Source organism: Periplaneta americana, chromosome 8, assembly GCF_040183065.1.
Source record: "Periplaneta americana isolate PAMFEO1 chromosome 8, P.americana_PAMFEO1_priV1, whole genome shotgun sequence".
Taxonomy (NCBI): domain Eukaryota; kingdom Metazoa; phylum Arthropoda; class Insecta; order Blattodea; family Blattidae; genus Periplaneta; species Periplaneta americana.
In genome coordinates, this window is record NC_091124.1 from 154,681,072 (window position 1) to 154,696,406 (window position 15,335).

Sequence of the window (15,335 nt, forward strand, 5' to 3'; positions counted from 1 at the left end):
GAAAACATTCCTATTCTGGTTTTCATGAGAATGTGTTTGTCAGAGTTGCTTGGTGGCGAGTGTCAGGTTATGAAACAACATTGTGTTGATCCCAGCACTATATTGTGTATAATTATGCTCAATGAAAACATTCCTATTCTGGTTTTCATGAGAATGTGTTTGTCAGAGTTGCTTGGTGGCGAGTGTCAGGTTATGAAACAACATTCTGTCTTGATCCCAACACTATATTATGTATAATTGAAGGGTTCAGAGCCATAGTGGGCCAAGCGCCATTTATTAAAAACGGAGAAAACAAGAGTTAAAATTAAGTGGTTACCATAATAACGAAGTAAAATAAAATATGCACATTAAAATTAAATGATATGTCAATCTTCGTTAAATTATGGTATTTATTTAACTTTAACCTTTGCTTTCTCCATTTTAATAAATGGCGCTTGGCCCGCTATGGCTCTGAACTCTTCAATTATGCTCACTGAAAACATTTCTGTTCTGTATATATTTTTTTTAATGTACCGAAGTACATATGATATTTCCATGCAGATATTCTGCGTCATCATACGATGAAAGAGTAATGGAACGGAGAAAAGTTCTCTCCGGCGCCGGAATTTGAACCCGGGTTTCCAGCTCTACGTGCTGATGCTTTATCCACTAAGCCACACCGGATACAACCCCGACGCGGTTAGAATCGTCTCAGATTAAGCTCCAACTCTTGGGTTCCCTCTAGTGGCCGCCCTCTGCACTATGTCATAAATGTCTATGAACGCAGGACCGAAGTCCACACATGTGCTGAGGTGCACTCGATATGAGTGACTAGTTGGCCGGGATCCGACGGAATAAGCGCCGTCTTAAATCACGAAGTGATTTACGCATATCATATACATATTTTTTTTAATGTACCGAAGTACATATGATATTTCCATGCAGATATTCTGCGTCATCATACGATGAAAGAGTAATGGAACGGAGAAAAATTCTCTCCGGCGCCGGGATTTGAACCCGGGTTTTCAGCTCTACGTGCTGATGCTTTATCCACTAAGCCACACCGGATACAACCCCGACGCCGGTTAGAATCGTCTCAGATTAAGCTGCGACTCTTGGGTTCCCTCTAGTGGCCGCCCTCTGCACTATGTCATAAATGTCTATGACCGAAGTCCACACATGTGCTGAGGTGCACTCGATATGAGTGACTAGTTGGCCGGGATCCGACGGAATAAGCGCCGTCTTAAATCACGAAGTGATTTACGCATATCATATACATATTTTTTTTAATGTACCGAAGTACATATGATATTTCCATGCAGATATTCTGCGTCATCATACGATGAAAGAGTTAACAGTAGTTAACCCAACAGTTGGAGCTTAATCTGAGACGATTCTAACCGGCGTCGGGGTTGTATCCGGTGTGGCTTAGTGGATAAAGCATCAGCACGTAGAGCTGAAAACCCGGGTTCAAATCCCGGCGCCGGAGAGATTTTTTCTCCGTTCCATTACTCTTTCATCGTATTTCTATTCTGGTTTTGATGCGAATCTGTTTGACAGAATTGCTTGGTGGCGAGTGTCAGGTTGTAAAACAACATTCTGTCTAGATCCCAGCACTATATTGAATACTATTTTTTTCCAGGTCGCTCCAGAGAGCAGCAGCAGCAGCCGGAGGCGGATGAGTAGGCAGTCCGTCGTAGATTTAGCGGTGGCGCTAGTGTCTATCCCACTGCTCGTTGTGTTTGGACTGATGCTGGAGACCAACATGCAGGACGACTGGACGGAAAATACGGAGACGCGATTTTACGTGCTCGGCCTAGGGATGGCGTTGCTCTTCGTAAGCATCCTGGTTTGTGGCTACGTCACCCATCGTCTGGGCATCTGCATATGGGCGGCACAGCAACCTCAGTCGTCGCAGCAGGGTCAGAGATCAAACGTAAGCAACTTGCTCATTAATTCAAAGTTCTAATACAGTACACTTCATATCAATTTATTAGCCACTAAAATTTCATACATAAATGTATTAATACAATGACATTTAGTTAAACCACAAACAATGAAATGAAAGGAAATTCCTATTTTATGTAATCTAGTATTGTATTTTTATGCTAGTTACAAGAGTGATTTTATTACAGTTATTAATATTTTCCATTTTGATGCTTGCAAATCGGAATTAGAAACAGACTAGACATAAGAAACTCCAACATTCTCATTGTAAATTTTAAATTAGAAGTTAAACATGCAGATCCACACGTGTCACGTAGAACAAAGCACCAATAAAATTACAGTCCGCACAACCGTTCTTGAGCCCTGTGGCGGCATCGTCGCTTTTCATATTCCGTTACTCGAATTTCTTCCCCTTTAACACTTTCTACAATGTTTGCAACACTCGCACGGCCTCTCAAACTGCTGAAAACCTTCAGCGGGTATCTCTGTTAGGCGAACAATAATTAATCTTAGTGCCCAACTTCTTAGATGAATCTTACTGTCTCAACTTACAAGTTCTAGTGGCATGCAGGAATGGAAGAAGTTAACAGTAGTTATCGTTACTTAAGTGGGGAAAGATGAGAGTTTTAGGAAACTTGCTTCTTCTATTCGTTACTGTGTCTCTATTTGTTGGGCGAGCTCTAACGATTTTTCTTTAAAATCATAATTTGCAAGTCACGCTACAAAGTCAGACATTAGGCTATACAGTATTCCGTTCGAACTTCCCACATTTTAATTGATCATTGCTAACAAGACCAAATTATGGAATGCGAGTGGTACTAAAAGAAAGAGAAACTCAAAGAATAACAATCCGGAGGTTCTCGTCGACGTATTGCAGAAGAGAAGGAGAAAAAAATTCGAGCGGGATATCAGAGATAACACTTCCAGTCGCCAGAAACTTCTCACACCATGCCTTAATGGTTTTCCCATCAGGTGCATCTCCATTGGATAAATTCATAGGAACAGGTTTTATATTGATAAGCTCATTTGTATTATGTTCATTGTTGCCAAAACATTATTTTAAATATGTTGCTTTTTTAATATTCGAACTTTTTTTCGTTTTCGAAATTTCAATTCTGTCGTCGATTTGCAAAAGAGGACTTGTCCACAATAACAAAGTGTTGGAAAATCGCAAAAACTATAACTAAGTTAAAAGATTAAAATGTTCATATATTTTTTCTAATCAGATCACTATGGGTACACACATTCAGAATCAATGAACATTTCAATTTTTTAAGTGTATATATATATATATATATATATATATATATTTTTTTTTGCGATTTCCCAACACTTTGTCATTTTGGACGTGTCCCCTTTTGCAAATCGACGACAGAATTATTCTTAGACGGAATTTCATGTTCACTATTTAATACAATAATTATTGCTTTTATTTTTAATTCAAATCTTCAAAAGCTCTGGAAATACTCTATTGTAGGCATATTTCGTCGCACAAGCGAAGATTTCTTCACCGTATGCATAGGTTTTGTTTATATTTCTTATGAATTTTTTTGTACACTTTCTGTAACCGAAAATTTCTTCTTTATCAGGACTCGAGGACCGCCACGGACAGTCAGTTGCACTTAGTAGTGAGCGGTGAGCTCCCGCCAAGCTACGAGTCCGTCGTGAAGCTCGACGCACCGCCGCCATATTGTTCCGTCCTTGTAATCGACGAAAAGGCTAAACAAACAACGACGGGTTGAACGAATGCGCACGAAAACAATTACTACGGCTGTGAAACGCATCTTCATGAGAAGAATATTATCTCTACTTAAATAGGCCTACTACGTGGAATGAGTCGGTCACTCCCCCGCGTAGCACATGTCAGGATAAGATGGAGCTACCTTGCCCGCTGATGTGGACATCAGCTGAGTCTGCGAGAGACGGGGAACTGGAACAGAATAAAACGTGATAGTTTTACGCCTGTGTCATGATAACGCAGTGAGGAAGTTTCCTTCACCCGCTTGTGATGAAGCTGGTGCAAGGATTTGACGATTGTGGCGTGGCCAGATAACACCAAAGTTACTCTATGTGCTACATATATTACTAATGTGAATTACATCAACAAAATAAATTCTTTTTCGTCCTAATTTTATGCAGTTGGAATAATTTTGTTTGGTATTTAATTATAAATACCACCACATAAATTATTTTACTCTTAGATTTGCTTAATTTAAAATCGTAAGAACATCCTTTTACTCTTACCTCAGTTACAAACAGCGACAGAAATTATGGTGTATACTATAACAATTAATATTTTCATGTTGGACAAAGAATAATATTTTAATACATCGAAGATTGTGAAAAATATAAAATATTCATTTTTCTGGAGAAAATTATCCACAAATGACAGGTGAAATTTTTAAGAGAAATATAGCTATTTTTTAAATTTCAATTTAATTGTAATTTATCTATCAGAATGTTTTAATATCTTGTTAGTGAACATTATTTGTTGTTATAAATGCTTGTGGCGCTCTTTCTCAAATGAGGGGGTCAGTAGCAAAGGGATATAAGTTCACTTAAGTTATTTGTGAGAAAATGTGGTTGAAAGTACTTAAGATTTCGTAAATTCCGTGGAATTTTTTATTTCAATTTTAGTGTGTAGTGTGGTTAAAATATGTATTCCTTTGCCACTAAAATTTTAAATGTCTTCGCTTGCCCTGGATGCATTTAACTCATGTTCTTAGAAATGTCACTTGTACCCCTTTGCCCCTGACCCCCTCAAATAAAAACTCTTTGAATTTCATCAAACACTCTGATCTTCTTGTAGATATATTAGAAACTATCATAATTTCTGTATTTTGTTATTATTTCTACATGAATATTCACTTTGACATTCCTCATTTCAATTCTTGCGCAATTAAACTTAAAATAATTTATGCAATCATTAAAAACGGGTTTGTTTAACACCTAAAGAGCCTAATTCATTAACGATGGTATAAAATTATTCCATTCCGACATCCTCAACACTATGTACATTACTATTTATGAACTAGCCTCTACTATAACATCGTGCACACATTTTTAAGATACTATCCCTATGCCACACATGTGTGGATATTGTGGAAGTTAAGTTTATATGTTTTCTTTCATAGGTATATGAAGAAGGGCAACTGAGGTACTCAATTCTGAGCCGCCAGTGTATTCACTATCATTTGTAAATATTCACTTCCAGTCAATGTATGTGTGTGATATTTTTGTATTTCATGTGTCAGAATGAAATTTTGTATTAATTTCACAAATGAATGTGCACTTTACCACAGTCAATCCAAATGTACCCTAGTCAAATATGTCATTGTAAAACAACAACTGGAATTAAATTATATAATATTTGTTTATAAATATTGTGTGTTTATTGTTAACAACTCATAACTTTCTGCCAATGTATAGTTCATTACTGAAGATGGGGAGAAACATTTTCATATATGGCGCTGTCAGAACACGCACAATAAATTTGTATATAAAGAATTGAATAATGCCAATAGTTGCAAATGTAATTGTGTTTCAGTGGCTATAACTTCTTGCGGTTGTAAGCATTATGAGGTCTAGCAATAGAGAAACCTAGAAGCCACTCTAATTGTCCTCCTGAGTAGCATAGTTTAACTTAATTACGTTCCCCTTTAATGTACTCTCCTCCCATGTCTAACATACCTTCATGAAGTGATACGATTTTTCATCTGTGTCATGATTCATTTTGCCGAGTCTGGGGACTGAAAATGGATCCTCTTCAGCTATTTTTAATTTCTGGAAAGCAAAACACCTCTAAATTCGGGCAATACAGTGGATGTTCCACCAGAAGAGTGATGGTTTTTAAGCCAAATGTGCTTCACAAAAAGAATGTGACTCGGAAAATTTATCTTTATATTCCATTTACACAAATCCTATGATTCCGGCCTCTTCTTGCGAACCATTTCTCAGAATTTAGTTAAAACTTCTGAGCTTTAGGAACCCATTCAGGTATTATAATAACTTTAATGCCGAAGAAATCAATCAGCATGACCTTAAATTTGTATTTGGTCAACATTTCTTACAACCTTGTGGGTATGGGGATTACCAATGTATGAATATTGCTTCGGTTTCTGGTTGAAAAACCCGAGCTCCATCGCACGTGAGGATCTTTTACAGAAATTTAGGGATTGCTTTGGATCATCTGAGGTATGTCCAAGAAAATTCTTGGTGGCGATCTTTTAACCAACTGTATGATTCTTGGAAAATACTTTGGTTCAAATTTTTATCACGTTGAACTCATCTTGAAAAGTTGTATTAGTATCTATTTCTTGACAATTGTAAATTTTATTTTAGTATTACTCTAGGGCTTAAACATGTCTTTCCGAACGATTTCACGATTCCAGCGACAAAGTCACCCGTTCTGGACGGCGACATCGCCTGGATGTGCTTGGACTACCAGATCGCTCATCGTCCTCAATCCCTTTGTCCCTTGCGAAACCTTTCATGCCATTCGTATAGTTGAATGCTCCCTTGTATTCACCATAGTTAGTTTTTCTAACATGTTAAAAGCGATGGATTAATTTTACCCGAGTTTAACACGAAACTTAAGATTTACACACTGTTGCATTTCGAGCTCAACATTGAAATTCTGCAACACAAAATGACTTCCACCGCCAAACACTGTTACTCGGATACTAAAAGAATGGAGAGTTGCATTCTTAGATAATGTATTAATGTCAAATAGCCTGCAATATCAGTTCCGTCTCCTTGCAAGGAGATCATAATATATGGAATCCTCAAGGATTACTTTTATAGTCCTTTTCGTAGAGTTAATTTGTCTGAAGTTTTGATTCTGTAGTAACGTGCCTAACATTTAAATGAAGGCCACAACATGGTTATATCCTGGAAAACATAGTTACTGACAGAAAAGCCTCGTAGTTTCTAACAAAATAACTTTCAAATCATAGAATTTCGGAAATAGGTATGTCGAGTTAAATTGGTCTAGAATGAGCCAAAAAAAAGATAGAACTTAGTGAATAAAATGTGGGAGACAGGAAGTGCTTGACAGATAAAAATACCTCAACTATAGCGCAAAGAGTACTAATACAGACGATTTTGAATGACATTGGCTTTCGACTGTAAAATTGTTCTGCCAAATCGCTTCGGCGCATGTCGTAATGATGTGGTTTCGTGCAAAAAGCTATGAAATTTTAAAAAAAGTTACAGCCGTATAAAATTAATGTGACTCTGAAACTACAGCCTGATGATGGTAAGCATAGGGGTAGATTGTGAGTCGGTTACCAACGAGTTAGAATAGAGTCTATAGAGCGGCTAGGGTGGATTGTACAGTACACTGGGTGGTACCAAGACGAAATAGTGGAAGCCATATTTTAAGGTGTCTCTAGTATATCGTGTGGCCTGCTTTCTGTATGTTACTTACGAACATAATAGAGCGAATAAATGGTATAAAATATGCGTCCTGTGTGTTCTGCATATAACTACACAAACAGAAGAAGAAACGCAAAGGATGTATCATATTTCAGGTAAATTTCCTTAAGTACACAGTTTTGTTGATTAACAGCAATTGTTGCCTAAGTAAACTTGCAACAAAACACAGGATATCGCTATATTACTCGTATGTACGGTATCTTTATTTTCTTGTAAATTTCCTTTGAAAAATGCGGAACTGGGTAGTAAATATGAAATGAGATAAATAATAATAATAATAATAATAATAATAATAATAATAATAATAATAATTTATTTTAGCTCGCAGAGTTAAGGCCGTAAGGCCTTCTCTTCCACTCAACCAGCAAAATGTATACATACATAGGTATGAACTTACAAGCTACAAAGAATAGAACAATTTGATTTAGATTAAAGTTACGTGTATACAAGAGTTACTTATGAATTAAACAGAAAAATACTATTAACTATTAATTAAACAGTGAAATACAAACTGTGTAGCAGAATTAAACTGAAATACATAGAATGTTAATATATTTCAAATAATGTTAGATAATTGGAATAGATAATTGAGAGACAATTTTGAAAATACAGCGCTATCAGGATGCATGTCTAAAGATAGAAGTTAGGCCTACCATATAGTCAGTGACCGTTAAGACAGTATAATTAGAGTGAATTGCTAAGAAGGTTATCCTTTCAGCTATTTTTAAAAATGTTTATTGTCTTGCAGCCCCTAATACTTTGTGACAAGGAATTACATTGTCGCGAGGTGGATACTGTAAAAGATGATGAATAACAAGATATTCTATGAAGAGGCATATTTAGAGTGCCACAGATAAAATTATAAGTTCTCTGGTATTTACGTCGTGGTTAGAACAGGCTTGCAGAACTGGGCGATAATTGTGGCGTTACGTCACTCATCGAATACGTCACTCACCCCTTCCAATCCCCGCGTCAATGACTTGGTAGGGAAGGGGATTTATATTCAGTGATGTGTTTGCTTACTGACACAGATACGTCATTCAACGCCGGTGGACTGTGAACGGGGAACCAACGCTTTTCCCATGCTTTCCACCCTTCTCTCGCCAGTTCTGTATCCCTGGGTTATAGTATAGATAAGAGAAACGAGACGAAAGGTAATTTGAAGTTGAGGTATGCAGAATTCGAAAGAGTAAAGACAAAGAGTGTAAAGGTCTACGTTCTTTGAGTCGGAGCCACGAAAGACTTGCGAAGGACGGTGATATGTGATCATAACGTCGGATGTTGCTCACGTATCTGACGCATTATTCTGAACTCGTTGTAACTTGACTGATGTTCAGAACTTAGGTCACTTAACAGAACGTCACTATAATCGAAGTTCGGCATTAGTAGGATTTGTACTAGGGTAAGTTTTAGTTGTGGGGCAAGAAATTTCTTAAGCGACTCAAACAGTGAATTGGAGGAACAGATTTTTTTTTATTGTTTCTTTAACTTGCACATTCTAATTTAGATTATCATCAAGAAAGAAACCAAGATTTTTTTACGACAGATGAATAAGGGATTAGTGTGTTGTTAAGTGTAACAACTGGAAGATTACTGTTATTAAGAGAGTTAACTAAACGTTTATGCCCAATAATTGTAGCTTGAGTCTTATTGGATTAAGTGCGAGTCCGAAATTGGCCGCCCAAGTAGAAAAGTGGTTAGGACACAATTCAACTCATCAATTGATTCATTGGTGGTATTGGGTCTGGAATGTAGGCCTATGTAAAGTTGTAGGTCGTCGGCATAGAGGTGATATCGGCAATACTTTAAGTTCTTAGCAATACTGTAAGTTCGTTAATACTGTAATAAATGGTATCCTACAGAGCATAGCTTCTTGTGTTCACGGAACTTTGAAGATAAATATATAGCAAACAGTATTTAATATATAATTATATGCCTATATGTTTTGAAATGCATATATCTATACCTATAGAGCGCTTTCTTAATGGACAAAGTTGTGTAATAATCTTTGTTGCTGCTCCTTGTGTCCTTAGTGCTTGGAGAAGAGAATGAGCTGTATAACTTATAAAAAGCATTTCGGAGACAAAGAATAACTAAATAAATGGTTCACAAGAAATGGATTTAGAATTAAATACGAATAAAATCACTATAATTGTATATAAAATGTAGCTAAAATCTAACAGTAATACAATATTAGAACAGTATTTTGACACTAGTATCCAAAATTCCGCAAACTTCTTGGGTATTGTTGTGATTGTACTCAATTTCCAAGCTTACAGATAAGAAAGACTATAGTTACTTGCATTCTATAATATGTTATGACATAATAGTTTGACGAAATGTAGAGACTGGAAAACAATTAAAAAAATCATCAGAATCATAGTCGTTCATTTTATAGACGCTCTTGCAGATCACTTTTCAAAAACTTAAGAACATTAATATTTCACCAGCAACAACCAGTTCTGAAGAAGGCCCATAACAGGCCGAAACGTGTTACCAGGTACGACAAAATTTAACACGAGAAAGACATATAATACATATTCCGAAATTAATATTTCCTTCAGTATTCTTACAGGAGCTCTTGTCGTACGTACAGAACAAATGTATTATTCAGTGCAATATCCAGCAGCCACCTAATTACAACACTAGACATAAAAATGTTAAAATTCCTCTCTCACAGGCTATTAGTACTAGAACGATGAAAAAAACAAATTGAACAACAAACAATTAGAAACAAAAGTAAAAATCTGGTTGTTGGATAAAGTTTAAGTACTGCTCAGTGTATGAATATCTTGAAAATGAAAATTTTTACATTTAAACTTTATTTATTGTTAACTTTAAATTATAAAAAAATGTTCTCTTCTATCTCATTTACTAATTATTATTATTAGATAATTCTTAAGATAACCAAAAAGTGTAAATCCACTATAAAATACAGCAGCGCACATTCATTTTTGTATCTCATGATTTATCAAAGCAATCTATTTGAAATTTTTAAGACAGGTAAAGAAAACTCTGATGAACATTCCCTATAAGTTTCAACATTTTATCAAGCATATAAAATTTTTAATAAGATGTTTAAAAAATAAACATTGCAAAAATAAACTGAAAACAGTGTGATATAAATATCAGTTTTTCTCAGAAACTAGTGGAGTAATTGAAATGAAATATTTTTAACATAATTTAATTTTTTGAACTGGAATCATTTTTCTATGTTTGTTTGGAAATTTTATGTGTTTTTTGGAAATTTGAAAAATTGATGTAATTTTCTTCGTATTTTGCAGAGATTATTAATGTGGACTTCTATGAAATAATTAAAATATTTACATAATTGTATTTCACAGAATTCAGACATGATTTAATAATGTGTGTGCAAAGTTTCAAAGTGTGTTTTTTAGTTTGAGAAATAGAGTTTACGGGGAAATAAGAAACAATACTTGTCCATTTTTTAAACTAAGATTGGCTTATGTCCGTTTTTTAAATAAACGGAGATGGATGTGTCCATTTTTGAAACACAAAACCCAGAATCAGAATAATGATGAGAAAAATCTATTCTAAAACTATTTCAGGATTGAAAAAAAGTCTAAAAGGGGACGTGACATTTCAATACACATGTCTCACACCAATAATTAAAAACTCTCTTAGAGACTTAAAATACAATTTTTTACAGTAAATTTTACTTAAAATTAATCTTAGACAAATGTATATTTGTTAGGCCTACAAACAAAAAATGTCATTTTTGACCATTTTACAATTCCTGGTTACCTTGCTTTTCTTCTAGGAATAGCTGAAGTGTTTTAAATTTAGCGTTAGCATTATATTAAATCTAGTATGTGTGTTCTGCATTTTAGATTAAGTTATTTGTACTGTATTGTATTATTTACATTCCATGGTATTCATACATCGCTTCACAGCTAGAATATGGAATATATAAATAATAATAGTACTACAAAGTCTTTATCATAATTACAGTCTAGTTGAAATATATGCAGAAGAGTTTTACAGTACATTAGTACAACACAAGTAGTTAATATCGATACTAGCACGTAAGTCCACTTTCTGACGAATCTCTAGGGCCCCAGTTTACCTAAACTGATTTGTGTAAACGAAATATGACAAACTACTCGACTCTTACTTATCGCTACATCCATTTCGTTTTAGTCCCTTAAAATATGCTGGACGCGCTTTAAATTGGCTTCTAATATGGCGGTGCTACAGACGCTTTATAGACTCTATTCCAGCTCGTTGGTTGGTACTAAATAATGTGTGTGATGAGGATGTAGACCCCAACTACATATTTACTCAAATGGATCTACAGTGAGAGTAAAAAATATCTGGAACAATAGGGGTTGGCAAGGTTGAAAATTGCTATAGAAGAGTATCTAGTAAAGTCTAAAATATTTAATGTAATATGATAATAAGAAAATCGTACGATTATGAATACGTAAACAGGAATTGCTCTGATAGGAAGATTTTGTGGTCTGTTCTGAAATAATAACACCACATTTTTTCCGAGAAGATAAATTAAAACCGCGGATGTATAGTAGTCTTACTATGTTTCCGTCTAAGGTAGCCTATGGGTCAAGTACAATATGAAAATCTCGACACCGCAAGGTAGAATAGCACAGATTAAACCATTAAGATGAACCAAGGGTTTTAAATCTGGTGTTCTCCATATCGCAAGATTGAAGGAATTAGAATTTTGTTGAGCAGATCTATAATTATTTTCAACATTTCTTTAACTCACGATACACTGAAAAAAGCGCTACATTTGTAAGGTACAGTTGTCAAAAGAAAAAGTGGCCGCTCTCTTGAAACAAAGTTCCCTTCGGGTATCTTTGCTACAATTCGGAGACAGGCGATGTTACATGTTGTTGGACCACGTTGCCTGATATCTACAATTATAATTGAAGCTTTCTCTGTGTTATTCGATAGCGTAATGATAGCGTTCCGGCCTCTTATTCGTGAGGTCCTGCGTTCGAATACAATCTCGTGCTTTTTATGTTCTTTTTTGTTTTGTTTTTAAGAGAGAGAGAGACAAAACATACATAATTGCTCCTTTCTCTTTTACGATTATTTTAGTAATTAACATCAGGTTCATTAATATATTATGGCATGACTTTATCATTATGACATTGTGGCTGCAAATGGAAAGAAAAAAAGATTTTATTCTCAATAAAAATATCTTTCGTGGCATAAACAAAACAAATATACTGGCGTCGGCCTTAGAACATTCAAACAATTAAGCGTTCAAAAAAGAAAACAAAAAGCCACAATTTAATATTTAGTCTATCTTCCCCTTATCTCGATCATTTTGCAGTCAAGTGGGCATGGAATCGACTAGTTTTTGCAAATAGCAACTGTTCTTAGACACGATATTCCAGGTATTCTGAACATACATACATAAGTGTTCTGCCGTGGGCAGGTATTTCATTGCAAACCCAGCATTCTCCAATCTTTCCTATTTTCTGCCTTCCTCTTAGTCTCCGCATATGATCCACATACCGTAATGTCGTCTATTATTCTTTTCAACTAGGGACCCAACCAATTCCTTTTTCTCTTTCTAATCAGTTTAAGCATCATTCTTTCTTCACACACTTTTTCAAACACAACTTGATTTCTTATTCTGTCTGTCCACTTCACACGCTCCATTCTTCTCCACATCCACATTTCAAATGCTTCTATTCGTTTCTCTTCATTTCGTCGTAATGTCCATGTTCCTTCCCCATACAATGCACACTCCACACAAAGCACTTCACTAGTCTCTTCCTTAGTTATTTTTCCAGAGGTCCGCAGAAGATCCTTATTCTTCTATTAAAAGCTTCCTTTGCTCATGTTTGCAGTTTTCCTTGGGAAGGATAAATGCGGTAACTTCCCGATGTTTTCCGCACACCACTGTCTCTTTCGCAACTTATTAAATTCCAGGGGGCCCAAGCGTGGAGATAGGAGAGTGGATTTGACTAATTGGGCCCTTCGGACTTCACCGAAAGTCACCGCAAGGGTTAAATATTAGTTCTATCAGGATGTTTGACCCGATCAGAGACCGAGAAATCCATTAGGATTTTTAGGATTAGCCTTTGCCCCCCCGCATCCTGGACTAGCTTCTACGAATCATCAGAAAATCTTAGAATGTGATAGAGCCAATTTTTCCGAAAATGTTTCCACACTTTTGCCCTCGTAACTCAGCGGAAGAACGTCGGAATTTAGATGTCAACGTCTCAGGTTCAATTCCTCGTCACTCCTTTTCATTTTATTGTGGTTCAAGATAGTATAATGTAATAATACAAAAAGAAAAACTAACACCAGTATTATGCAACTGTATTGTTCCAAACCCAATATTAAATTTATGTTATTTATATCGCTATAACTGAATATAAATTATATATTGAATATTATTTATGTCGCTAAAGAACGATTACAATATAAATAACTCGAATGTTATTTATACATTATCACTAAAGAACGATAACACAATATAAATGATAAATATAGGTTTAATTAATTTAACATATTATATAATACTTATTTAATTATCTAAATAAAATAACCTATTTTACAAAGAAAAATGGTTATTTGTATTATAATAATTACTTACATAAAATACAGATTATTTATATCGCGAAAGAACAATAACAATATAAATAACTTCAATATTATTTATAATGGTAATGAAGGAAAACAGAATATAAATGATAACTTGAATATTATTTATATCGCTAAAAAACGATAACAGAATATAAAAAACGTGAATATTATTCATATCGTTATAAAACGATAAGAGAATACAAATGATGACTTGAATTTTATTCATATCTCTAAAGAACGATAACAAAATATAAATAACTTGATATCGATAAAGAGCGATAACAGAATATAAATGACAATTTGAATATTATTTGCATCGCTAAAGAACGATTAAAAAATAAAATGAACACTTGAAGAAGGCCCAAAACCACAACCTTCGAATCATTAAGCTAGCACTCTACCGCTGGTCTATGAGGCGCAGATATGGAATACTTTCATAGTTCCGGAACTGCTTATACAAGCACATGCATCGTGTAACATCGCCGCGACCCGAAGTGGACTTAGAAAATATTCGCTGTTCACGAGTGCGGCCACTTTTTTTTCTTTGACAACTGTACATCATCAGTTATTTAATGAAAGATTTTATGATTGAAATGCGGATAATGAGATTGTGTTGAAAAGTATCGTTACTAAAATTAGGTTTCATTCAAGTTACTCCTCATTTAGCCATGTATATGCTGTCATCACTATGATAATAATTGGATTTCGCAGAGTAACTCTCAAACAGTAATATTTGTTCAGAATTATCAAACCCCCGCTACACCACTACGCTAAAAAATTATAGAGGTGAGTGCACTAACAGAAGATCCATAAAAACACTCGAACTTGGACAGGGAATCGCGCTTGTCATGGATTATAATCCTCACATGTGAATGTTTGGAACAAGCCAAAGACTATCTGAGTGAAATCAGATTGTATTAATATTTTGATCTCGTTATTTCCAAAGGACTTAGGAAACAATTTGCAATCTTAGTTGATAGCTACGCAGTAGCCTCTGAGCTACAAGGTTTGAATAAAATTAGGGAGTGAGCAGCTGTTATCGCCCTGCAAATGAGAACGGACGTGGTTTGAATTGTTAACAAGGGGAAGCACAGGGTTGTCCATATCTTAAATAACTGCGAAGGAGTCCCTGTGTAAAAGTGAAGAAAGAAGTACATGAAAATCCCTACAAGGTGAGTGAAACGCGTCTACCGAATGAGCTATGTCAGTGGCCAACTAATGAGTTCATCCGGACATACACACCTAAAGCATTACCACTTTTATATAAAAAAGGTAATATCTTTTTTTTAATTCGAAACAAAAGTGTTATTATATTATAACAACGTGAAAATTGAAACGATGTACCAAAAACAACTATTTTAGTGAAATTAATTATTACTCCCTCTGTT

The 15,335-nt window shown here is 35.1% G+C and overlaps 1 protein-coding gene across 4 annotated transcripts in view; it reads left to right on the plus strand.

Moving 5' to 3' along the window:
• The window catches only part of LOC138705163 (uncharacterized), a 42,473-nt gene extending 37,166 nt beyond the window's left edge, over positions 1 to 5,307 (plus strand). For all 4 annotated transcript variants that reach the window (XR_011333646.1, XM_069833833.1, XM_069833830.1 and 1 more), the window contains exons 2-3: positions 1,622 to 1,915; positions 3,516 to 5,307. Coding sequence is in view for 3 of the 4 variants with exons in the window: in XM_069833833.1 (XP_069689934.1) it covers positions 1,622 to 1,915; positions 3,516 to 3,668 (447 nt within the window). In the remaining variant the exon portion in view is untranslated. The remainder of the gene's footprint in view (positions 1 to 1,621; positions 1,916 to 3,515) is intronic.
• Positions 5,308 to 15,335: the final 10,028 nt, after the last annotated feature.